The sequence below is a fragment of the Empidonax traillii genome, unplaced genomic scaffold (genome assembly GCF_003031625.1).
Source record: "Empidonax traillii isolate 1590-97213 ecotype Southwest subspecies unplaced genomic scaffold, ASM303162v1 scaffold286:size1162393, whole genome shotgun sequence".
Classification (NCBI taxonomy): domain Eukaryota; kingdom Metazoa; phylum Chordata; class Aves; order Passeriformes; family Tyrannidae; genus Empidonax; species Empidonax traillii.
In genome coordinates this window covers 455,130-481,821 of record NW_020955479.1, presented here as the reverse complement: position 1 = coordinate 481,821, position 26,692 = coordinate 455,130, and the positions used below count along the sequence as shown (strand labels likewise).

Below are 26,692 nucleotides of genomic sequence, written 5' to 3'. Positions count from 1 at the left end.
CAGTTCCCTGGAATTCCATCACAGAGGGTGAGACAATACTGCGATGAGAAACTGATGTTCTACCAAACAAATGCAGGTGACTCAGCTCAAGCTTATTAAAGATTTCACAAAAAAATCTGATGAAAACTAGTGTATATTTAAAGTTCCCATTGCCCTGGAATGCCAGAATACTGATTCTAGAGCTCTGGGCTTGTCTTTCCTTCCAACTGCTATTTTTCTTCTTTAGACATTTTTAATACACTGTCTGTACTCAGCTAAACCATTTATTTGCAGTCTCTGAGAACCACATTACTACAAAACTCTGAAAAAGAAACATTCATTTCTGACCAAAGTTGGGACATGAACGACTATCAGATCTATTGCCTTGAACATTAATCTCCCAAGACAGATTGTTATAAATACTGTGATCTGAGAGAGGAGGGGGGGAAAAAAAAAATCAAGACTTGAAAGTTTGCCTTTTTTCCCCAGCTATTTGAACTACATGGTGCAACAAAGACATCATCTCCCTTCAAACCTTCACTTTGTCCTTCAGCTATCACAGCTGTAACATGCATGAAATAATATTAACCCCCTCAGAAACTTATTTTGCCTCCATGCTTTCTTAATTACTCACTGGCATTGCTCCCTACTGTGTCAAAGGTAAAACTGTGTGTATGGCAGGGAAGGAATGAGCACGTCATTTGTATACACAAACTCCAGCACAGGCCACATATTTCAGCTCTATCAGCATTATCTCAAACATATGTTTCATATAGCGTAATCTGCACTAGATCCTTTCCTTCCTCTGCTGAGCTTTTCCTCTACACATGTTTAATTTCTTATTAAATCCGTATACAGACTAAAAAAAAAAACAAAACGTAAAGTACGTTTGAGTCTGTAATTATAATCCACAATGTGCTTTTTTAATTCTTTCGGAAAATTATTTCATCTCAAGATCACAAAAACACGACGGCCCGTCTGGCTTTTCCTTAGCCAGAGAAACACTAACTCAGTGAAGATAATAACTACAATTTCTGTTGGATGATACAGCCTGAGTTCCAAACTGACATACACAGCATTTGGGTTTTTCAACAGCTGTCCCAGTGCAAGTCCTGCCTGGAATAATCACAATTATCTTTTAATCTGTGGGAGCTCCTTTTGAGAGCTCATTCCCCCACCATTACCACTTTCCTTCTGGTTTCCCCCCCCCCCCTTCTTTCTTTCTTAAAATAAAAAACTTCCTTTAACTACACCCTCCCACACACATAAGTGGAACTAAGATATTACATTGTTTAGAAGTTCTCCAAAGCGTTTGTTAAAATATTTAGGATAAGAAACCAGGGCTAACTTTTTATAATGTAGGGAGAATTCATCCACAAATGATATTACGAGCCAAAATAAAGGCTGGGCGAATTCTTGAGTCAATTGTTACGTCTTTTCTGCTTTACTTCATTCTTTATTCAGTAATTCTTATAAAAAAAAAAGTCAGTAGAAAATGAACTGGCACAATACAGCATTTCCTACTGCCAGAAGCAGAAAGGAACAGCTCCCAGCCCTCAGATCCAAAATGGGGAGCCAGCTGATAGCGGGGCCGAGTGGCATAGGTAAAGTAACAGTAATTAATATGCAAAGGAGCATTAATGTTGGACCTAATAGATGGCAAAAGCAGATTTGGTTCTATTAGGAGAGAAGAAAGACTCTGGAGACGGGGTGATGGCAGCGAAACTAATATGATTAAAGGAGTCCCTCTGGAGCAACTTCACTGCCAGTAAGATGATGTTAAGAGACATCTAATCTCCCCAAAGTGACTGGAAAAAGCTTATATTGGGGATCACAGCCACAGTTCTTGTCAATTACTTTCAAATAAGTCCAGTTCTCACAGCCAGATTAGGTTTTCCCATAAACAAAGTCAGTGGCAGGAGCAGATTACACCCGAACAACTCACTGCCTCCGACAGCCCTGGGTGACACGAGATCTTCGAGCGCTGGAGGAAATGAATCCCGAACTTTCCAGCACTAAGACTCTGCTATTCCACATGCCAGGTTCAATAAACTATTATTAGACTTAAATGTAGGCAAATTAGGAAAAAAAAAACAAAAAAACCCAAAAAAACCCAAACCAAGATGATTTAATTCTCAGTTGTGAAAAATCTGTGAAATATAAAACTTATCAGCAACTGTCTTTTCCTAACGATTCTGGGAGAAAACAAGAGCTGCAGTTACAAAATCTCACTTCTCATGCTTGAGATCCAAAGGCACAAGGCTTGCTTGGTTTCTTTGGAAAACTGAATCCTCTTTCTCAATATTGGTTTCTTAAATTTTTCCCTGGCTGCTCTGTTTGGGAACGAAAAATGGTCTGCATGGTCCAAACAACAACTTGGGTGCAAGAGCTGCTGTGAGAAATACACATCTTAAACACTCCATCTGAGCAAATTATTACTGTGCTAAACTGGATCAAACATAAGAAATAAAGGCTCACAGTATGTAACAGGTCCAAAAAGGTTATTGCTATTAGCTTTCTTTTATGGATCAATGCGTTGGAGTATTTATTTCAGTTGTGTGGGTACAAGAACACGAAATAAAAGAGATCAGTATCTATTTTGGAAAGGATGCAGAAGTTTCCAGCAAGTCCCAGGACGGCCATGCCACAGGAACATGCCTCAAAACAAGGAAGCATTTTGTAAAATGACTATTAACCCACACACAGGACAACAAACAGAAAGACAACAGCAGCTTACACGGTACCCCAAACGGAGCAGAAATACAAACACATGAACTGGGTGACAGGGCAGAGATTTCACATGAGTTTACGTGGCACACTCACATGTCCCATGGCTGAAGGAACTGCTGGCCAAGGTGGTGATTTCTATTTCTGTTTCAAAGTAATAACTTAGAATTCTAACTAAGAATATCTGTGCTGAAATAGTGTCATAAAAAGGGTGGGTCATAAGCCCACAGCAATTTGCCTGTAGGGGAAAAAATAGACTTGAAAGAAAAAGAAGAAGGTTGGTCACTCACTTTGGCCTATTTAAAACGCCAATAAATGTACCGCGTGTTATTTGGAAGGAAAACATGTGCTCTTAATTTTGAAGAGTAAATTGCATAAGAAAATATAAAGCTGGCAAAAAAGTTGAAATGAAAATCTGTCGGTGATGTCTGAAACCGCGACAGTTACGCGCAACAGAGACGAGAAACGGACCCGATGACTACAGGCTAATTAAAAGCAATAATAATACACTTTGCCTTTATTTTTTAGGAGCTCCCTCTTCGCCCCCAAGAAGAAACTGATCCTTGGATCAGTTTCTGAGCAAGAGGCTGGAGCATGACCACATCTTCACACTCACAGCCCTGGAATACACGGACCTCTCTGCCTCCCTCCCGACGCATTACACACCAAACCACATCCACCCCACCAGCTTCAAACGGTCCCAAAGGCATTTCAGAGTCACAAAAACAAGGCAGTGGAGAGTTAAGATCAAATCCACTCCTGACCTACTCCCCAAGGCTCGGATCTGCAGTCATTTAGGTGTTGTTTCAGCAGATTTACAGTAAGTGAGTAACATCTCCCGGCAGATGAAGCTGCAATAACCCTCAGTGCTCTTCACTGCTGAGGGCACTCAGGCTGCTCAAACAGTGCACTCAGCTGCTTAAACACCACTGCATTTCTCTGGTGGCTCATGGCAACTCTTCAAACTCAGTTTCAGATGTTTTCTGCACTGGGTTAACTTGGCTTGAGTCGGAGATGACTGCACTGGGCTCAGTTCGCTGTGCTTAATGTTACACGCAACATTTAAAAAAAAACCACAACAAAACCCCCCAGAACCTTTGAGCAGTGCTGTGGCCTCAGCTCTGAGGTTGGAGCATCACAAAGATCCTTTCTAGGACAATAACCTAAAATATTAGCCTGTAAGAGCCCTATTTGACCCACCAACGTGCAGCTTCTGCCTCTGAGAGCCAAGACCTTCTCAGCATTTCCTCATGTGGAAGAACATTCAGATGAGCAGTGTGTGCTGGGAACCATCAGCTGGACCTTCTGAAAGGGAGATTTGTCTCTGTGTGTCTCCTTCTGCTGATGTGACAGCGATGGATGAGGTATCCATAACATTCCTTATTGGGCACTGGATTATTTCTGAAAGGAGATCAGTCCAGTCCAGGGAAAGGAAGTCCGTAGTAAAAACAAATCTCACTTTGATGATGAAGAATTAAAAGGGAAATAAGGAAGAAAGTAGAAACACCCAGTGATTCAGTGGTGACAATGAGTCCCTTTTTACCCCGGATCAGTGCAATGTCCCAGAAGAGGTGGATGAAGTGTCCCCTCCCAGTCCCACAGCAACTGGTGACATATCTGCTGTAAAATACCTTAGAGGGATTATCTGTTCAAAGTGGGAATCTCAACTACTTGAGCTTTCTTATGAGAAAACAAAGCCTTATAAAATGCTGGGAAACAGATCATACAAGTTCCTCTACCATCAGAAAAATAACCAATGCATTTAACATAAAAGAATTCTGAAAAATAAACAAATACTTGCAGCTCTAAGCTTAGAAGAAAGTGGAGCTGTAAGAACTTCAAATGTGTGGCACGTTGATTTGTGTTTAAAACAAAATTGGTTTGTATTAATGAGTTTTTCTGCTGCAGCTTCAGCAAGTCACAGCCCTCCTTCTCACAGGGGATCTCACTCTTGTTTTGGGGAACTATCCCAATGATTTTTATCCTTAGCAGATAAGAGTTCAGCAACCAAGGACCAGGCACAGTGCTAATGGATATCTATCTTTTTGTCCACAAAGAATCCTACTGAGTCCAACTCACCAAACCAATACTTTAAAATAGTTGGTAGTATTTTAAATTCAAGAGTCATTGAAATGTACTAACTTAAGTTTTTAAAGTCATCTTGTAAATAAAGCTTTGTAATGAACTAAAATATGCCCATTTTACACACCTAATATTGAAAACATTTTCTACATCATGGCAATTTCAATTAAAATAGGTTAAGAACTTATTATCCAATTTTCCTTGTGACTGGTAAAATCAGCAATTTGTCAATATTATGAATCATTTAAAAGATAAGATCTGATCTGCAAAGCAAACTACTGTGAATGTCACACACATTATCACATGGGTAATGATGTGGCAGAGCACAAATTAACAGGGATAAGTAATAAACAGCTATTTAGCTTTCACAGCACAATCTATTACACTGACAAGTTTAAATGCCTTTTGGGTAAGAACACACAGGCCCATAAATGTGCTACTTAAGGGAGCAGATAAATGAAATGGTGTGAAATGAAGTGAAAATAAGCAACAGTTCAGTGACCAACAGGTTGGTCTCATGGAGCTGAGCAAGCTCTTCCAGAGGAAATCATGGAAGCCACCACCCTCACCACTATAGGTAGTCCTGGTCAGTGGTCTAGGACTCCCTGGAAACACTAAAATATCAGCTTCAGTACACAGAGATGCACTTTATTACTTATTTATACAGTGTTTTGTGCATATTGAAAAATGCACAAAAAAAATTCCATCCAGAACGTTGGTGCTATTGCACAACTCTTAACTAGGAGCCATCTTTATCCTGTATATATATATATATATATATATATGCCATATATATCCTGTATATGACTACACTGCAGTGATGGGGTGAAGTTATTAATACATACATAAACGAAACGTTCATAGTTTCTGACTCAGGCTGGGTAAGATCAAGTTTAGGTCTTGCAGAACTTAAACCAAAGCTGCACACACTAACCTGCCCAGCACACCAGGAGTGGCAGTTCTCCAGACTCAGAACATCCAGTGTCAAGAAAACCTCAGTAAGAGCAGTGCAGGTGGCAGCTGAGGGTAAAATGTTTGCTGTTCAGCAGCGTCAGATCCCAATCCCCACATCCCAGGGCTTAGGCAAAGGTCTGTTGACTCCATCTCCACACAAACACAGCTTTTTCTCACCTTTGCAAACGTACCCCTGACATCTCTCTTGAAAACATCCACTGGGGCTTGTAAAGCGAGGTGCTGAGCTGCCAACTTACATATTTGTTCTGTTAATTTTAACAGCATTAAGCTGCTTTTAAAGGTCAAACCTCCTTGGTCGGATTCCTTACGTGGACTGTTCCAGCGCTCTGTATGCGCTGAAAAACGCCTCTAATATTTATGAATCTGATAAAAGTATATCACAACTAACCCTGCTTATTTTGTATCTAGCAGGGTGTCAGCCAGGGCTGGGGGGCAGGTTTAACACCCCCCTACCTGTACAGAGCTAAACATCACTCTCCTCTTCATGTCCAAACCACGGTCAACACCCCCCTCACCCCAAATCCTGCACTTAACACGGTCCCAACAACAGTCCAGCACCCTTTAAGATTAGAATTTACTTATTAGTGATGTATTTGCTTTATCTTGTCTACTCTTGTTCTACAGCTCAAACATTTTCCTGAAACAGGGTGAAAGTGTTGACTCACGAAGAACAACAGTTACCTTCTGCCTGGTTCCATTTTCAATAAAATTAAGGAAAAATGAGTCTTCCCAAGTCATTCCTACAAATAAACACACTTAGGTAACATTTCCATAGGTAACCTAACCCCCAAACTGTTCACTAACCCTGCCACGTATTTCTGAAGGCTGAAAAGGAACAAGCAAGGCACAGGTATCAAAATGCCAGTAGGAAAAGCTACACTGAAAATATTGGCCCCACTCTGGTTTCTACACCTGAGAAAGGAGCAGCACATTTGTGAGATCTGCTGTGACACGACATTAAGCAAAATGTGATTTTTGATGATTTTTTTCCTCCCAAAAGGAGTGCTCTGAAACAGATCTGGACTTTTACAGCAGCAGCCAGTTAGTTAGCTGCCTAAATCCCAGTTAATGTAAATGGCACTTAAGCTACAAACTGGGCTTAAAAAAAAAAAAAAAAAAAAAAAAAAAAAAAAAAAAAAAAAAAAAAAAAAAAAAAAAAAAAAAAAAAAAAAAAAGGGAGGGGAAGAAAGAAAGAAAATCAGACATCCATTTGAACAGCTCCACAAAGAGCTTAAAATTAACAGAGCTTATTTTGATTTCTTAATTTACATAAGTACATTTGATTCCAATTTAGTTAACAGCAGCTGGAAAGCAGAACTTCATATAGGTTGGCTATTGTCACCGCCTTCCTAATAAAATGAGTTTCAGTCAAACAGAAGAACCTTGAGCTTACAAGTGCAATAAAAACAATGCAGTGCACTGGGGAGTGAAAGGATTACTTACCACGCTGAAATTGAGATAAATGTAAATACGTTTTCCATTTAACAGTTCTAAGACCTGTAACAGACTTGGCCCTCTTGCCTGGAAGACAGATCCAGAATAGTTTCTTATTACCTGATTTACTGTATTTGCTTTGAACTGGATTAGTGAGTCAAAAATTAAAACATCCAGCCTTCTTTCTCCTCTCCTTTTATCTGATGAAAGAAATGTTTACATTTGTATTCTCCTTTGTACAAACAGAAAGATTTGAATAAGACTGTTGAGAGACCTACCAGGAAAGGACTCATTTCCTTCTGTCTTTCTACTAAGAATTTTAATGGAGACACTCACATGGGCACATAACAATCCACAAAACTGCATTAATGGAACTTAAATATGATGGAGATAAAAAAATGAATCGGCCATAAATATCTGTTTAATACACTGGTCCCCTAAAATAACTTGTGAGAGCAACACACAGATAAAATACAGAGTGGCTAAAATAATAAATGAAAATCTACACGTAATACCAGGTTTTCTGCATCATGCAAACCGTAACAATCTATCCCTCAATGATGGCTGATGAAAATGATACCGAATGTGTTTAGCCTTCCCCGTTTTCCTTAGGAATAACCTTAAAGCTTTAATTTTTGCATTTCAGGATGTGAAAGGAAAATACGCCTCTCAGTTCTGAAACAACACTGAAGTAAAGACTGTTCTGAAAGTGAGGAAGAGTTGCTGATATTCCAGGAGGGTCAGAACTTTCCTGCAGTGGAATACAGAAATGGAGGCTAAAGATCTCTGCAGTGGCCTAGGAAGAACCACATGTCGATCTGAGGGTATTTCTGTGTCCAGCATCTCCTAAGTCAAAGTTTTTAACAAACTTTTGCATTTAAATGTTCCACACGTTAAATTTAAAAGCATTAACATTTCCTGAACAACATGTAATTCTGACTTAAATGCAGACACGATGCATTACAGATTTAAGGATTACTACAGACATTCATCTCTATGAGGCAGCAAAATTAAATGTATTATAGTTCCCAATTAGTCCTCAGAAGAGGAACAGGCTGCATTGTCTGTGAGAAATGTCTTGGCTCTGTCAACTATTGAAGAGACCTCACTGTAAGGAAAAAAGGCCAAAACAACCCTATACCCCCCAAAAAAATCTTGAAAAGCATCACACACTTTTCTTTTGGATGGATTTGTTTAAATTACTGCTTGAAACGAACATATTTTGAATAGTCCAGAAGTTTTACCCCACACATCCCATAAGGGTTTTATGGAGGCTGTAACGGAAACAGCATCGGATGCAAAACCTGACAGGAGAAAACAAGAGACAAGATGCAGATACAAAGCCTTATTAATAAGCTGTTCATGCACAAAATATCTCCCAACTCCTGGAGTTCCTACTTTTAAAAAAGCCAACTTTGGGCAGCAACTCCCACTCAGTCCATCTGCCATGACCACCCCCTCAACCGACACTCGAGGAGACTCCAAGTTGGTGCCTCTGTCCAAGCTCTGCCCTGACTGTCAATAAAGTGGAAAAGATAAATTTTTTCAAAACTCCAGTAAAATCACAGGAAGCCAACCACTAAAGAACCCAACACTTCTAACTTTCAACAGATCCCTCGTTTCAACCAGTGACAATGGCTGCAGGGTTTCTGTTAATCAGTGAGTTGTGGTGAATTCCTGTCCATACATTATCTGCTTAAACAAATAAGATGCAGAACCGCACACAGGTATCCAACATCTGGCTTTCTCCTTTTCAAACCAACTCCTCCTTGGAAGAAGGACATCCCAGTTGACCATCTTCAGAATCAATCCTGCTGTCAAACAGATAAATGTGCCACCTACACCTGAGGATGAAAATCCTAGAGAAGGAGGTCTTTAGCTTAGCCTAGATGTCAGGCTGGAGTCAAGGGCATCAGATGATGGTACCTAATGTCACACACACAGAGCTGATGCTGTTTCAAGTCTCCCTCTCTGCACCTTCATCCTCAAGTGCTGGTTGCACTATTCCTGTCACCTCAACAGTGGCTCTCCTGACTTGAGAGACCTTTCGGAAGCCTCCTGCTCCACAGCTACCAGTTCAGAGAGATGAGATCAATCACAGGGGTGATCTGTCTGAAATAAAACGAGAACTCTGTGTGTGTAACATCTCTTTTCTTGAAATGGAGAGGGTTTTTTGGCTCAGCATCTTCCTCTGGCACCTTTACACTGATCTCTGTCCTTTTCATCCCTCTCGGTTTGTCCTTGAATTCAGCTGATGCCACTTCGTTTTCTGAATGACAAATAGGCCACAGCATCCTGAGGCAGGAATTTCTTCAGATTTATTTATGCAACTGTTTTGAATCTACTGTACTTTGAATAAATATTTATACGCAGTTTAAATGCAAACCCTAAATGCACACTAAACATTCAGATTCTATGAAACACCAGTAAAGTAAAATAAGCCATTAAATACATCCATTTATGCAGGTCCATGTTTATAGTTACTACCCCCTCCTCTCCAAAAAAAAATAAAAAAAACACCCCAAAACACAACCTCAAAATTGCATTAAGAGACAGGAACAATGTGTTACTCCTGAACTGAATACTCTGGCAGGGAACAACAGCTGTGGGAAGGGTCTGAAGGAGAAACTGTTGACTGGAAGCAGAGCACCAAAAGGAGCTGCCTCTTTTTTGTACTACAGTGAAGCACAGTCTTTTGAGAGGACATAATTTGCAGGCTTTTGAAATCTGCTGCTTTACTCTCTGGAAAGCATCACTGTTTTGAAGGACACAGTTGTATTATGTGAAAGTAAGAAACAATGACTATGCACCACATTTCTACTAACACAGAGATCAGGGAACTAGCAGAAAGATTATTTCTTGAATTCCTTGAGGTGGTAGTTTTGACAAATGGCTTCTGATGCCGCTTGTGAGACAAGAGATTTTGGGTTTCCCCATACCTAATTACCACATTAATGAAGGTTATGGCTAAAAAGGAATAGCAAGGCTCGCTCTGCTAAACCTCCCTGAAACTCAGGCACAGGAAAACAAACACTGCCTTCCATATAAATATATATAAATATTCCATATAAATGGCTACATTAGAAGCCATTACTGATTAATGCTGAGTATTTTTTCCAAGCCTCTGATGCAAAAGATGCCAGGGAAAGGGTTTGATTGCGCAGCTTTAGAAATGACAGCAATCCAACTGAGTACCCCACACAATACTCAGGTAGAGCAGGTAAGGATTAATTGGTACCTTCCCCCCTCCCCAGAATTTCAGATGCTGAAACTGTTTTTGCCTCTATTGAACCAGCTCGGCCTAGACTGGCTTGTCCCGCAGTGACATGTATATTGAATACAAATCAGACAGCAGAGCTTTAAATCTGTGTTGCAGCTCTCATTTCCAATTCGAGAACTGTACTATAATCATAAGCTTCTGGTGGATGAAAGGAAATCAGCTCTCTGAATATTAGCTAATGCCACATTTGCAAGTCCTGAAGAGATCTGTGCTGTTTAAAAAAAAAAAAAAATAAAAAAAAAATAATAAAAAAAAGATCATTTCTCGTGAACCTATATATATGAATCGCTTTGTACTGCTCGACTGATAGAAGCGATGCCTGTGCTGGGATTAAACCCTTTTCATCATAAAACCTCATCTGGTTCGGAGTCCAAGTCCATCAAACCTTTTCCCTTTAAAGTCCCGCCTTTGATTCCACATCAATTTATTCAAACCGCAGCTGGGTGGCTGAAAACGAAAGGACAGCATCATTTAAACCAACCATGTTCCCAACTTGAAAGAAGGACTATAATTAAAAAAATGGGCATAAAAGAATGGAAATGGGATAATATTTTTTAATGGTAGTTCAAAGGCCGACAGATGTCAGAGCCTTTGAAGATGTCAGTACACTGAGCAAGGAGTTGCCATTAAATAGTTTGCCTGAGAGGTGAAGCAGCTTTTTAATGACTGAAAAAGCCCTTGCAGACACATCCTTGTGTTTTTAATTTGTCAGAGTTTCTGCAGTATTTTCTGATTAATGACACATGATTATAACTGCATAGCACACATATTTTTATACTTTGTTAAATGAATACTTTATTCCACATTCCTTCAGTGCCAGATAAAAACAGGAAAGCTTTACTACAGAGTCCAAAACTATTCAGATTGCTCAAATATTTATGGTAATTTGAGGGGATTGGCCAGATCCAGAGCTACTATGTGTTGCTACCTTTTGTTCTTTAATGGAGCTATTACTACTGCCATCACAATGTGCATACATTAAGCGAGCATGTGACCCACTAATGCAGAGTGCCCTTCTTGTGCCCTAAACAATCAGAGCTTTCATAACTCACTGATGAACAAAGTCATCAAATCAAAATAACATTAAGAAAAATCCCACTGTTGATCCTGAACAATACAAACAATGGCTGTGCCAATGTATTGTAAGAGGAAAATAACTTTTCCAAGGTTTAAAAAAAAAATAAAAAAAAAAAAAAAAGGAAGATTGGTAGGAAACATCATGTTCAGAAGAAACACAGCAATATTTATAAATGCAGATAAACTCCCCAGCTTGGACTGAGAAGATGCTCCTGCTGCACCCATCATCTCTCTGTTAACATATGCAAATTTTTTCTATTTTCACCATGAATGGAAAATGTAGTAGCCTGAAACCCAGGAACAATTTCTTTTGCTCACATCCCTGCTCAGCTTTTGTGGCCACGTGCCTGCCAAGCTGAACAGGGAGAGCCCAGGGACAACCCAGCCCTGGGGAGGGACAGCAAAGCCAGAGCTGCGTGCCCTGCCTTCTATCACACCTTAGAGCAGTCACTCACATGAAAACACAGTCATTACAAGGGAATTTGATTAATGCACTGCTCCTTCTGCTCTTCCCACCCAGATTCAGCTTGTAATTGGATCAGAAATAGAAATATGATGGGCTCAGCTAAAAACGTACGGAGGGGTTGGAGGCACCGCAGCAGAGCTTTGTGAAATGAGCTTCTGGTTTCCCCTGAACATTCCCATGATTTCCTAAGCGTGAATATTTGGCTTGTTGCAATCCACATGCACCAAAGAACCTCTCTGAAAGAACCCTGCTGCCTACCACCCCCCTCAGAACCTCCTCGAGGGGAGGAAGGGAACTCCTTGGACGCTTGAGTTGGACCCTCACTGGATCCACGGTGGGAGATGAAGGGAGTTGTGAGCCACAGATGTTCTCCCTGTGTGTCCAAAACACTGTGCAGCTCTCCAACTGCAAAGGCAAGCACTGGAAATTTTGAAAAGACCATGGCTGCAGAGAGAAGTAATGTAATTCTGAAATGGAATTCTCCCACATGTATTTACTGAATGAAAACAGAGCCCTGCTAGGAAAAAAATATGACTATGTTATGATTTCCCTATAAAGAACATGCAGAAGTGGACTATTTTTGGTGCAAATAATTGTAAATCCCATTCCCAGCTGACCTGCAGCCTTCCTTCTTGAGTTATTCCAAAGTTACCTTCCAAGATAGTTTTATTTAAAAGGCAAACCAAAGCCTAAGCTACCACACATCACCGGACTGCTCGACTTTTATCGCGAACTCACCAAGATTTGAAACCTCAGTCCACACTAACGTTACATTACACACTTCTGCCACTTTTCCTAGTGGGAGCAGCCAGGAAGCTGCTGAGCAGGATGGGGTGGAGCAGCCCCCAGGAACACCTGAGGATCAGAGATGTGGGATGAGGAGATCATTCCCTCTTCCACCCCCCTGGCAGGAGTTTGGTAGGTCCTGGCTGCCTGGGGGTCTCAGCAGGAGTGCTGAGACAGGGGCACATTCCAGGTGGAATAAAGGAAGGGAGGCAGCTCTCCCCAACCAAAGGGTCATTGATGTCTCTCCCTGTAGAGAGACAGAGTCCTTTCTGCTCATATTCAGTTATTTTGGCACTATGGTAAAAATAGCAAAATAAAATGTTGAATTTTAAGCATTTATAGTTCAGCTGAAATAAACCTTCAGAGAACAAAGAAAAGGCACTTCTGTAAGCTGTGGGACTTTCTAGAGAATTTCAAATTACTCACAAAAGATGTATCAGAATTCTGAAGAAACATTACAAGACTCTTCCCAAGTGGGAAATATCAGACATCCTGAAAACAATGTTTTGCTACAAAACTCCACATCAGCAGGCAAAGCTGAGCCATTCAAACTCTATCCATTAGAGGGCAATAATACATACACACACACTCACACACATATACATACAAATATACACGCTCTCTCACTCATCCACAACTGACTTTAGCAGGAAAAATTAGTATTTTCTGCCTAATGTTACCCATGACATATTGACAGTCTGGGTCCTGTGCCATTCCCTCCCCCTCCACTCCCCAGCAACAGCATCCAAAGGTACAATAAGAAATTACTCTTTACATTTGCTTTCCCACAAGGAAATCAGTACAATGCACAGCTTTGGAAGGGGTACAGTCAGTTATTGAACACAGCTTGAGGAGAGTGGACAAGTAGCATTTCTACAAGCATGGAAACCACTAGAGGGGTTCCCAAACTTTGAACAGATGGAAATGTCCTCCACGTGCTCATCTCTCCCACCTAAACCAAACACTTCTCCTTTTCCTCCAGTCACACAAGAACCTTTGATAACAGCAGCAACTGCAGACATGGCAAAGGGCCAGGACACTTCAGATGCCTCTTGATGCTACAGGTAAACCATGGAAGGGCATTTTTGGATGCCCACTGGAGCCACTTGAGAGAGGCAGCTCACGTGCTGTGTCTTCTGCTTTCCTGCTCCAACCAGGCCAACTGATAAAGCCCATTGTTTATCACAGGTCCCCAACCTGCCCCTGGCTGCCCCCACTTCCAACATCCTCCAAGATGTGGTATTTGGGATATGAGCTCACTGGGACAGGAACGGTCTGTCCTTACATATTTTCACCAACACAACAGAGACCCCCCCGAGAGGATTCCAGCAATACAAATAATTGCCATCAGTCCTTAAACTATTGCTGGTCAACATCTCATTAGAGGCAGGATTGCTGGAGTTCACAGGAACACACAGGCAGCTGGATCAGTCACATAATGACCAGTAATTCCTGGGAGCATCCACACTCCATTGATTTGTGTTTGGGGTGGAGCTTTTTCCCCCTTCTGTTTGTTTGTTTGTGGGCTTTTTGTTTGGTTTTGTTTTGTTCGTTTTTTTTAAAAAATACATTACTGTGCAATTATCAATCTGTGTTCCATTAGAAACAGCAATTCAGGTAACAATTCCATCTGACAGCTTATTGTTTTCATCAACTGCTGAACAAATATTGATTTTACATTAAACTTAAGGTCTGACTTCAACTTCAGAAGGTCCAAGATGAAGATGTAGAGTAACACACTGGTCATGTTGCTATCCCAGACAGGACACTTGTGCCCTTGAACTCAGAAATCCCTAAGGATCCCAACTACAGCAGGAGAACACATAGCTCTCTTCAAATCTTCCAGTGTACGCTGTGTTTGCAGCAGCTGCCTTTCCAAAAAATCACTCTCTTCGCTATTTCTCTTTTCTAAATTCATTTTACAGATGCCAATACAGCAGAAAGCACAGACTACAAAAGAATTCAAGCTGTCAGAGACAACTTTAGAAGAATTGTATCACCCGTGTGGAAGACCGAGTTCACTCTTCGTGGGATTTTCAGATCTGTTTCAAGTGAAAACACTGTGTCAGGGGGTTTAGTCTTTTTTTTTTTTTTTTTTCCCTTCCTTTTTTTTTAACTACATCAGTGCTGTTTTTATGAACCCTGAAGAACAACTGTAAAACCTCAGGATGGAACACGCACGATCAGGCCAATATTTTAGGGGTCGAAAGTAAAGTTTTCTCATTTGCAGTATTTCAGGAGGACCTTCAGGCACAGGAATACAAATTACTGTGATGGATGTAATTGCAGTTTGAAATATATTGTTTTCTCTATTAAACACAAATCTACAGCATCCTTGACATCGATTTCTGTCATTTTGTCATGATAAACACTCAGGTATTAAGTACCTTCCACATCATGCACCCAGGCATGATTCCAATTAGTGCTGAATAGAAGACAAAATGTCAGCTTAATAAGCTTCAATTTGCAGAGTCTTTGAACATCCAATGATATCACCACTTTGCCAATCATTTCTTGTACTTTGGCTTCTTTTTTTCCACATCACCTTCCCTGTCAAAAGAAAGTCTTTCAAATCCCCAGAAAGGGAAGACATGAACAACGTCAGTCACTGGTCTGACTGAGCTGAAAGATCCAAAAATGACTCCCCAGTACATCAACAGAGAACTATGATGTGCACAATACTCCCTCAAAGCTAATTTGCTGCCAACATGTAGAGTAATTGGGGGAAAAAAGTCTACTATAAAGTCATACAGTGAAAAATATTTTTTTGCATGAAATCAACACTAAAGACCTTAAATCACTGTCAGAGTCTGTGCCACTCGTTCAAAGGAAGAAACAGGATTTGTTCAGGTAAGATGACAATCATTTCTTCAAAGGTGAGGGGGCCAAGGAACAGCTCTGCTGTCTGACTTGATGTTGAAAATAATCACTGCACTTTAAAATAACGGGAATTATTCCTAATTTAAAAAAAAAAAAAAAAAAAAAAAAGGTTTCCAAGAAGAAGATGACAATTGCAGAGATGGCATGTGCAGTTCTGAGAGGCTGAACAGCTGAGGCTTGCCCATGTCCAAAGCCCACAGCTGAGGACACACGATGTTTTCTCCATCTGGAATTCCCCCAAGGGCAGAACCTGAAATCCCTGCTCTCATCTGGGTGTGAGGGAAAACAGAAACACAAAATGGCAGCAGAAGAGACAAGGGATAACAAACCAGGATGGGAAGTGTGGAGTGATGGGCTCAACGTGGGCTCTCGGTCCTGCCCGAGGACCCAATTTAGGGTTCCAGTTCCAAGAAGGAGGTGGATAATGGGCTCTCCTGACCTGAATCCCTGGAGGAGGTGGTGGCAGCAGGGCTGACCAGAGCACAGCACCAGTGACCCACGGGCTCCACTGCCCAGGTCCAACACAGCTCCTGGCACTGCGCCGATTCGTCCCATTTTTTGGCTTGCACGTCCCACGGAGCCCAGCCAGGAGCCCTTTGCTGGCACCCATCTGTTACTCAGCACTCAGAGCTGGCAGGAGACAAATCCCAGCCCACCCTGGGTGAGGTGTGATGTGCCAGGAGTCAGTGCTTTGGTAAAAAAGGAGCTGGAGCAGCTCGGAGGGAGCGGATCTGACGCTGCTTCCTGGAGGAGCACACGGTGGGAATGGCACCGGTGCAGGAGCAGGGCTGGATGAGAGCAGAGCGTTTCCCTCCAGCTGATGGGATAGCAAATTCCACACTTGTGAGGCAGAAAAGGAGACTTTGAGGAGTTGCTACAGACGCAGGGGTTGGGCCAGTGGGGAAACAGCTGCAGAGATGTTTAACGGTGAAATACTCAGCCCGTGCCAGCATCATCATCCTCAGACCTGCACACAACCCACCACGGGGTTTGAGGGCTTTTCCCCCTCGTGAAGTGCAGGAAAACCAGAGAAGTCCCTCATTTTTCTTCCTAACAAGAGCAGGAGGAACAGGCAGAGGCAGTGCAGGGCACCCAGGGCAGTGCAATCTGCCACAAGCATCTCAGCTGCAATTTGTTACTGGTTTTCCACTTGAAGGTTTCTTTATAATACTTTAATGTGGGAGCGTGCAGAGCTGTATGGATGGGCTCATATTTCTCAGCTGACATATCCTCAGCCAAAGTATGTCAGCTACAGGAGAGGGCAAGGCTTTGCACTGGCTCTGGGATTTCTTCTTCCCCCATCAGAAACCACATAAAAGAAAAATACAAATAAATCAGCTCTCCAAAATTGCTATTTATTACCTCATCACGAAACCGTCTACTGGACCCTGCAGTGGTATTGAGTAATATCATTACTTAAACCATAAAGAGGTTGTATTTATTACTCAAAATTGGGAAAATTAGCATCCATATGGATCTTATTGTTCTACAAGCAGTAATGCTGCCAAAACAAGTGGTGTTAACATTCCAAACTACAGATTGTCACCATTTCTCGTCCAGTGTTTCATTCTTTCATTTGGTATTTAAAATACCTTTGAATTGAGGAACTGAACAGATCATAGAATCTCTGCTATCAGATAAATCATTTAACAGCCAGACTACTGTTCAAAACTTGATTTACGGTGGCAGTGAGTGAATGGAATTAACATCTGCCGACCTAAGGAAGAGAGACTAAATTGATTTTGGATAATCTTTCTTTAGAAAAGGGATGAGAGAAAAAGCACACTCTAAGAAATTTAACTACTTAATTTGCAATACATAGCACCTTAGCAGGTAATCCCACACAGGACATCCTAACCTCCATCCCTGGAAAAATGATGGAGCAAAACTCCATGAAATTAATTCCCAGGCCCAAGAGGAATAAAAGAGTCACTGGGATCAGTCAACCTGGATATACCAAGGGCAAATCAGGCTTACATAAAATGAGTGACTTCTGCAGTGAAAGGGGAGAACTGTAAATGTCATTTATCTCGGTTTTAGCAAGGTTTTTGACACAGACTTTATAGCACCTGCACCAAAGGCCTGGATGACAGGACACAATGACCCTGTGCCATATTTTGGATGGCAGCTCTGGGGGGAAAGTGGTCAGTGTGTTGGAGAGCAGGGCTGCCCTTCACAGGGACCCCAAACTCTGCAAGCAGGAGGAAGGGACCACCAGGACCTGCAGGAAGTTCAGCAAACCAGATTTATTCAGCCTGGAGAACACAAGACTAAAGAGAAATCAACTTGCCGTCTTCAGCTGAGCGTAAGGAATTGTAGAGGAGACAGAGGCAGACTCGTCTCGCAGGAAGGACAAGAAGCTACAGATCCAAACTGCAACAACAGATATCCCAACTGGATATAAAAGGAAAGGGAATTTCACACTGGATTAGTAAAGCACTGGAATATATGGCTCAATCTGGTGGTGAAATCGCCACCACTGCAGGTTTTTCAAAACTCAGCTGGACTTGGCCCTGAGCAACGTGATGGAGCTTTGTAGTCAGACCTGCTTTGAGCAGGAGGTTGGGCACGATGACCTCCAGAGGTCCTTCCAGCCCAAATTATTCTCGGATGCTGTGAAAAACCTTCAGGATGAATGCTGGTCTCCCATTAGAGGATGTCCCTTCAGCCATCCAGGGGGATGTTTGAAGCAGACAGCACCGCTGTTTCCCAAATTGCTGCACTTGTTCTACGGACTGAGAGAAGTCAACTTTGTTCTACTCAACAACTGTCTCAAGCAAATTAAAAGATAGCACTAAAAAGCAATTTTTAAAAGAACTAAACCCCATTAATAATGTTGTGAGCCAGCACTCCCTTCTCTGCACAGCAGACATTTACTGAATAAGTTCAGTTGTAATATTTGGAACCATTTAACATCACAGAAATTACATTTTAGACGCATTTGGAAGTAATAGCAATAAGCAAATTCTGAGTGTGGCTTTGCCATACACTGATCTTCACATAGAAAGCACATGCTCCTTCTATTTCAAAATCAAGAGACGATGCTGGAAATGGATGATTTCTGCAGACTAACACTGTGTTTTTGCCTCTCTGCCTAGAAATGATGTTACACCACCACAAAGGCTGCAGTTAATAACACCTGTTTTGCATCTACTAATGTACTTGATCGTTTATGACTTCACTATTCCTTTATATAACTTTAATTTTAAAAATTATTTCACACCATGCACAGTTTATTGTCTGTTAGTGCTAATCATTCACTGCAGCCATCACACAAACCCTGCATGCAAAGCCACACCTTGTGCATGTGTTAAAACCTGGCATAAAGAACCTTTACCTCACTGATGAGCAAAACTGATCTCATTTTCATTTGGAGAAATTATTCCATATTTATCAGCATCTACGCAGGAAATAATCACTTTTTCCTAAGCAAGGAGTGTTGTTATAAAATAAAATTACTACCATATGATTTACACCCTGCCCCTAGACAAGGGAAATTATGTGCTCCACCTTTTCAGCTGCCAATATTTAAAATTAAACAAAATAAAACCCATAAAAACACTGATTACAATGCAATAATCACTACCAGATATTTTCAATTTCATATTATAGAAACAAAGTCCATTTTGCTGAAAAGAACTCCATCTCAGATTCAGAGTTCATATTATGTGATGAGCTGGTTTCTATGGCAACTGCTTTCTCTTTTACATACCCTGTAGACAGCACAAAATGTCTGTTGTCTCCTAAGTTCACTTAACATTTTTAATCAGCAAGTGATAATTTATGCACTATTATGTACGGCTTCCAAAAACGTCTTTCAATATTTCAAGTGCAGGACAGACTGAGGTATAAAAGGAGAGAGTGAAGTCACAGCTCCTGCACTGAATTCCTCACTAATGAAAAAAGGGAGATTCAAGGAAAAATATGGAAGAGATCAGAGATGATCACCCACTATGGCACGAGGACACTTTGCTGGTTGCTCTCAGGGGCAGATGTTTGTGTTGTGTTCAACAGGTCCCAAAAGCACCTCCAGCCAGGGCAGCAGCTCAGCAGTGGGGAACAGAGCTGAGGATGGGACACAGGATAACAAAAGGGGGGTTCACCTGAGCAGGGGAGGGGAGACCCAGACTCTCACCTTGATGGAGGGAGCCCTGAGCCTTCACTGTGTGCTTCAATTCGGAGCAAAAGCTAATTTTCCTCTCTCATCTCAAAGATCATGCCTTTGCTGCAGCCCAAATTCTCCCCACAGCGGATTTACTCAAGCCCAGCTGTGCTGATCACCAGTATTTGAGAATTTCCACAAGCAACTGTTGCATTTGACCATTTCACTGAACTCTCAACTTCACAGCAGCACTCTCAGTGAAAGCCCAGTTTCAATGTCTCTATGGGATCCATCATCAGATCCCTGATTTCAGGAGATATTCCCCACCAGTGGGATCCATTGCAACCCTGACTCAGCAGCCTATGAACCAAGGAGAACCACACAAGCTCTGCAACAAATATTTGGTACTTTAAATACTTTACATCAACAGTCGTTCATTATCCTGGGCTGACTGGTGGTAAATTAAACATGATGCAACACAGCCAAAAGCTTTTGTTTAGGGAAAGCTAAAAGGGACCGGCTGGCTATCTACAGGAGTCTGACTGTCAGCCCAAGAGCAACTCTCCAAGTAAAATAAACAAATATTTAGATTGCAACTCCATGATTTAGATTGGCTGCAGAGAAAGCCTGCATAGCAAGCAATGCATTTCTTCTCATGCCAAAGACATCTCCCATTAAGAAAAGAAAAGGAAGCAAAAGAAAAAAAAGAGTCATGTAATTTATTTACTCAAAATTGTAAACAGAAGTGACTTCAGTAGCACTGTCAGCATCTGAATGTTTCCCAGGCTACGTCTCTCTGTACCCCCCAGACACCATCAAGCAAATTATTCCCACTGATACTGGGAGAATGACCATGTGGGAACTGATGCTTGGAGGTATTACAACAATCACATGAAGCAGAAGAGTTGCTCAGTGATTCATCTGTAGGTAACACATCAACAACAATAAGTTCTTTCTGATAAAAGGTGAAGAAAGTCTCCTATCACAATGGTCCCTAAATCCTTCATATTAATATAGTACTGAAAAATCACTGTTACAGTAGTATTTACACTCAGATTGAAACTGTGTATGTTGTGCATCTGCATTCAGTTATTATTAAACAAGTATATAATATCTCTAATAATTTTTTCACTTCTCAATAGTTGGCAGAGCTCTGCAGCAGCCACACTGATTAGCACAGCTACCCTGACTACATATATGGAGTCAAGACAAAACCCTTCCACTTTGTTGATGAATTAATTATCTACACAGAACCATAAACATCTACCAAGAACCTGCTGAAATGAAAATAACTATCACGGTTGGAATGAAGATAGTGACCATCGCTAGTTTTTTATTTTATTGTTAACTCAACTGGCTCAAGCAGCTCGGAACAAACTCAGACAAAACCAGGTGCAAAGCACCAGTAGCAGAGAGATGGTTGATTCCAAGTGCAAAGAAACAACTTTTCTAAGAGGAGATGCCAGGAAAGAAGTGATGAGATGTGCTCTACCTGGAGCACCAGGGAAGGAGCTGCTGATTTCTGAGAAGGTAAAGTGGACCAGGATGGTAAAGGCCAAGGGGATTGTGGGAAGTGCAAAAATCAAGAGAAGAGAAAGGAAACAGATACTACAGGCACAGGATAATTCCTTCTTAACTCTTCTTACCACCTCCATTCTCAACATTCATGCTCACCTGGCTTCAGAACTGCTCAAAGTTTTCCTTTCCCAACCAATAACGGTTTATCAAGAGCCCTAAAAACCCCTCCAGAAAAGCAGTGATCTCCTCTTACAGCAGCCTCATTTTTGAGAGCACAAACACTGTCTGCCAGAATGAAACGCCGGCACATCAGTGACACACGCGGGCAAAACGCGCCCGAGCATTCGAGCCACTCTTGACCCAATTACGACTGGATGAACACACTGGGCTTGCCAATTATCTCCCAACAGAACCTGGGAAGAGAATTCAGCTTCCTCATGGAAACTTTCTTTCCTCTCTCCTTTAGGGCCAAGCGCCGCATTTGAAGTTACAGGGGTACATTTTATTTCTTCTTCCTCTTGCCCAAAGGTCAACGGGTTGAAGAACAAGCACGAAAATGATCCAGCTCTGCACAGCAGCTGGAACATGGAAATCTTTGAGCTGGTTGAGGGCACGTGTCAGATGGGGAGAGAATGGCATTCAAAGGATGAAGGGGAAATACGAGGGCACAACCGACCCCTCTGCTTCGGTTATTAAGATTTCCTAACCCTGCCATCTAATTTCGCAGAAGCAAACTGGATGGATTCTTCCCTGTAACGAGGAGTTTTGCTTCACAAAACCACCAACTCAGTAGCAAGACTGCCTTTATAGAAACAAAAGAAGATCTCTGTCATCCAAGGAGTTCCCTGTTTTATATACTAGTGTTTAACTAAAATTATTTAGGGAGGTGGGAAACAAACGACCAAAGCGTAGCTTCAGAATGCTCCTAAAGAAAAGCCAGAAAATATTAAATCTGAATTAAATAGAAGTACTGACTCAAAACTACCCTTTTAAAAAAACAATCCTGTATGACTAGCTACTGTTTAAAGAATAACAATATTATGGCAGTTCCTAGAAAAAGTACAGGATTCAAAAGCCTACAAGAACACAGCATGGTATAAAAGCCTTTGTACTGCTTTGACTTTTATTGACCTACAAGTCAATTTACTCCTCCCCAAGCATTACAACCCCAGGTGAAAAAAATCAAAGTAAGCCTCCTAGAAATGGAGAAATTCAAAAGATAAAGTGGAATGCAACTGTTACCCAAAAATTCATCAGCAACACAAAAATCAATCCATTTAAATCAAGTTCTTTTCCTGAAAGAATTTGTATTTTGAACTTATATTTCAAAGAAGCAGTACCATTATTCCACATTTAATTAAAACCTGGCAAAGCACCAAAATCTCAGGTTTTATACTCTAATTGTGACTGAAACATTAATAAATGTACTCATATTTGAATAAAATCTAACTATTTTGTACACTGCCTTTCACAGAAGCTGAAGACCTACGTGAAAGTAAAGACCTTGGCTATGCAATAAAAAAATTAAATTAATCTTTCTCGTAACAGTAGAATAAATTGAACTGCAGGATTCAGCCATAGCTGTCTTCAGGAACATAGTGACAAATACATATTTTAAACACGTACATTGAGAAATACGTATTCGCTCGTCTTTCATATGGAAAAGGATTTAAGAAAGACAACCAGTGAATACCTTTAATAGTGGTTCTTTCACATCCTTCACCCAACCCTGAGCAGATAGGTCCTTCAAGCCAAGCTACTCATTTGTGATTAACACTAATTATTATTTAAATTTTTCCAATCACCCAGCAAATCCACTTCTCATCCCGCAAAGCAAAATGGCCTCCTCTCCCATTTCATCTCACCTTCGCTGGGATACAAAGCACTCCTGGAAATTGCTGCTGTCAAACATGGTTCAAATTTAACAGGTTTTTCAAACGCACCGTTGTCAAATAACCCTTAAATCACTGGGTTATCTTTGGGAAGAGTCTGCCTGACGTTTCCTAAAGGACATTGGCCGTTAGTCACATTCGATGTCCAAATCACGCATTTTAGTAAACGTGGGCAAAGATTAAAAAAAAAAAATATTAAAAATATGTGCCATATTTCCATAAGAAACGCCAGTATTTGTCTTTCGAGCTCACTGCGAAGACAGAGGTGAATTCTAACACAAAGACCGGGCGAAGGAACGAAGAACGATTTAATTTCCAAAATGGAAAAGTCCGCGTCCTTGAAAGCTGAGAGAGTCTCACTAGAATTTAAACAAACAACAGCTCTTCTAGTCAAAGCAACTGCACTTTCCTCCCTGATTTACATGCCATTCTCATGGCAGCAATGTTCAAATGAACTGTACAGGGATATTCAAACTACAAAGAAAAGCCCTACAAAAAGGCCAAACTGTGCTTTTCAGACTGTTCAGATTCTCCCAAGAGCTGTGCTAATTCCCAGCTTTCCACAGAGCACCTGTAGCAGGATCATGGATCCCACTGCAAACAGAAAGCACAACCAAACTTTGGGCTCCAGTCTTTGCCAGAAACGACCCACAACAGAACAAAACAGAGATGTGCTTACAGACACCTCCCAGTTCTCAGAATTCGCTTAAAAGAGTCCCTTTCCCTTGTGTTCAGCATTGTACAGAGCAATAAATAACTCTGATCAACTCTGGCGTGTAGACAGGATAATTCTGTATCATTCTAAAACTGGGGTTTTTTTCAAATCTGGGAGCTCCAGCTCTGCCTTTGTAGGCAACCACAACAGCAGGAACGCAGGTGGGAAGACGATGCAACTCTGAAAAGCAAACGGCTCCATAGCCGAGATGAATCTATCTTGGGCCAAAATAAAAACTTGCAAAGACAAAAACCAACCCCTCGAATGATTTAAGTCTTTGTTCACTCTCACAATACAGGGGAGAGTGAAAGGCAAGGTTTAATTTCTTCCCAAGCCACCTGAATAACCAAGCGTTCTCACAAAAGTATATCCCGTTTTCATTGGAAAACCATAATGGTGGAAATGGAGAAATAAGTCCTGGCTGTGCAATATATCCCTTGTCCTCCCCCAACAAGCCGTGTGCTTGTTAATAGAGTTGCTTAAGCCAGATTTCGATAGTCTGAGGGCATCCAAAGTAAAAAAAGAACCCAACTGATTTAAGAAGTAAGTATTCAATTTGAATTCAGTGTCACTCAGCTACATTCCAGTTGCCAGTAAAAGCCACAGCCTACCAGTCTACAGGAAAGTAGAGTGAAAATGCCTCAATGTGCGAGTCTAAGATCTCCTAGGGAAGGTGGTGGTGCGCGGAAAACATGTGTCATTAAAGATGCTTTACCAAAATGTCCAGTTTTGGTATAAAATAATCCAGGCGTGATAAGCAATTCTAACGCTGATTAGGAAAGATTACTTTCTAAAAAAAAACTCTTCAAACTGCAAAATCGCCTCCATTTTTAAAATATTGCCATTGCAGGCCTTTTTAATAAAGGCTCTTAGGAAAATATACCATGCCAGCCTTACAAAATAGACGGGAAAAAAGGCAATAAGATGGTTTTTGAAGTGAAAACTCATAAAGATCATTTTCCATGCTGACAGTGTGCATTTCATCCAGAAGTTTGAAGAGTCAAATGCTACCCCAGCTGGGGGTTATTCTGCCAAATGGCTTCCAACAGTGACCACAGAGATGGAGGATGGGAGGGGTGCATGTGTGTAGGAAAATAAACGTGATGGTAAGCGACCCCAACCCCACATCATCTTATCAAACATCCGACACGGAGCCAAACACACAATGCAAATCTAGAATACAAAAACTGAAACAAAAAGACACGAACAAAAGGAAATAAAGCCATTTGTGAGTTACCTGCAGAGATTTAAAACAACAACAACAAAAAAAGCACACGAGCGAGGCAGATACAATTCATATGGATTTGCCCAGGAAGGAGAAAAGGAGGGGTGAGTGTGAGGGCTGGTGGGGGGGTGGAAAAGAACAGATACCTTTTTTTTCCTTAAACAAATCCATCATGAAAGAAAATGAGACAAGATTATAAATAGGCCGAGTTATAGCGCACCATGGGATTTTTAATCTGGCTACCTGTGGTTTTTGCAGTTAAAGCCCTATTCAGCACTGGGAAGGGAGGGGGGTAGAAAGCGGAAAAAAAAAAAAAAAAAAAGGGGAAAAAAATAAAAGAAAAAACGAAATCACGTTTATGTGCCAGTTTCGCAAACGCTCCCCCGGCGTGCACCTCCAACAATGCTGGCAAACAGGAAACACTCGTTATCAGCAATTTCTAATAAGCGCCCGCCTTTCAATCGTTATCGATCGTTACCTGGCCGTCTCGCTTCCTGCTCTCTCGACTTTGGCTCTCGTGCTCTGCCATGGCAGCGCGAAGCTGCTTCTCCAGCTTCTCGATCTCCCGTTGATGGTCTCGGACCAGGCAGTCCTGCACTGCGTTGTGCTGCTGGAATAGGTGCGTCTTCTCCTGTTCATGCTCCAGCTTCAGCTCCACTATCTGATTGGACAGGGAGGAGTACAGTTCATCAATAGAACATCCTTGTCGTCATGACAACTCGTCCACAGCCTAATTTCCCCCCTAATTTCATCAAGTTGGCAATTTTATTTTTACGTCACTATTACCTCACCTTTTAAAAAGCCACCGTTAGCGTGACAGAATTCCTCCAGACAATCCCAACAATGGAGACAACCGAGCAAATCCAGCGCATCCTTAACCAATTTGTTGGTACAAATGTCGGAGCGGACCAAAGGAAAAAAAATTATATATATATATATATATTAAAAAAAAAAAAAAAAAAAAAAAAAAAGAAGGCATTGTCGCATTGTGTGTCGGGTGCCCCCGTATCCCGCTGCTGCTCCTCAGCAGGGCTGAGGATCCTAAATGGTTAATAGGCAGCCTGCTCGCCCCTTTGCTTAAGTATATACACACACAACCCCCCACCCCAGCAATTAAAGCTTTGCAAGATTTCTTTATGATTTCCAAGGCGAACGCTCTTCCTGTGATATTCTTCAATGCGGGCGCATGGAGTTGGTTTTTTTTTTAAATAAATCGAGGAAAGAAAAAAAAAAAAAGGCAAGAAAATTATATATAAAAAAAAAAACCCAAAACAAAGCTCTATTATCCCGTTGTCAGCTACGCTATCCCAACATAAACAGATGTATGTGTTCCAGAAGGGCACCTGCTGTGCCGCAAGCTTGCACCACGATTTCATAAGAAGCCCTCTATTCTCAGGATCCGTTCCCAGTCCGCACCACACTGGATGCTGTGACCTTGGCCACTCTTTGCCTCTCCCCGCTTGCCTGAATGGCAGCCCGAGACCAAGGGCCTGGTTGCCGCAGCTTTGATACTAATCCTCCCGCCTGCGCACAATGGCACCCTACCTGGCCTGC

The 26,692-nt window shown here is 41.4% G+C and overlaps 1 protein-coding gene across 3 annotated transcripts in view; it reads right to left on the bottom strand.

Moving 5' to 3' along the window:
* CEP112 (centrosomal protein 112) overlaps positions 1–26,692 on the bottom strand; it is a 150,020-nt gene that overhangs the window by 57,973 nt on the left and 65,355 nt on the right. For all 3 annotated transcript variants that reach the window (XM_027890379.1, XM_027890381.1, XM_027890380.1), the window contains one exon: positions 25,617–25,799. In XM_027890379.1, the coding sequence (XP_027746180.1) occupies positions 25,617–25,799 (183 nt within the window). The remainder of the gene's footprint in view (positions 1–25,616; positions 25,800–26,692) is intronic.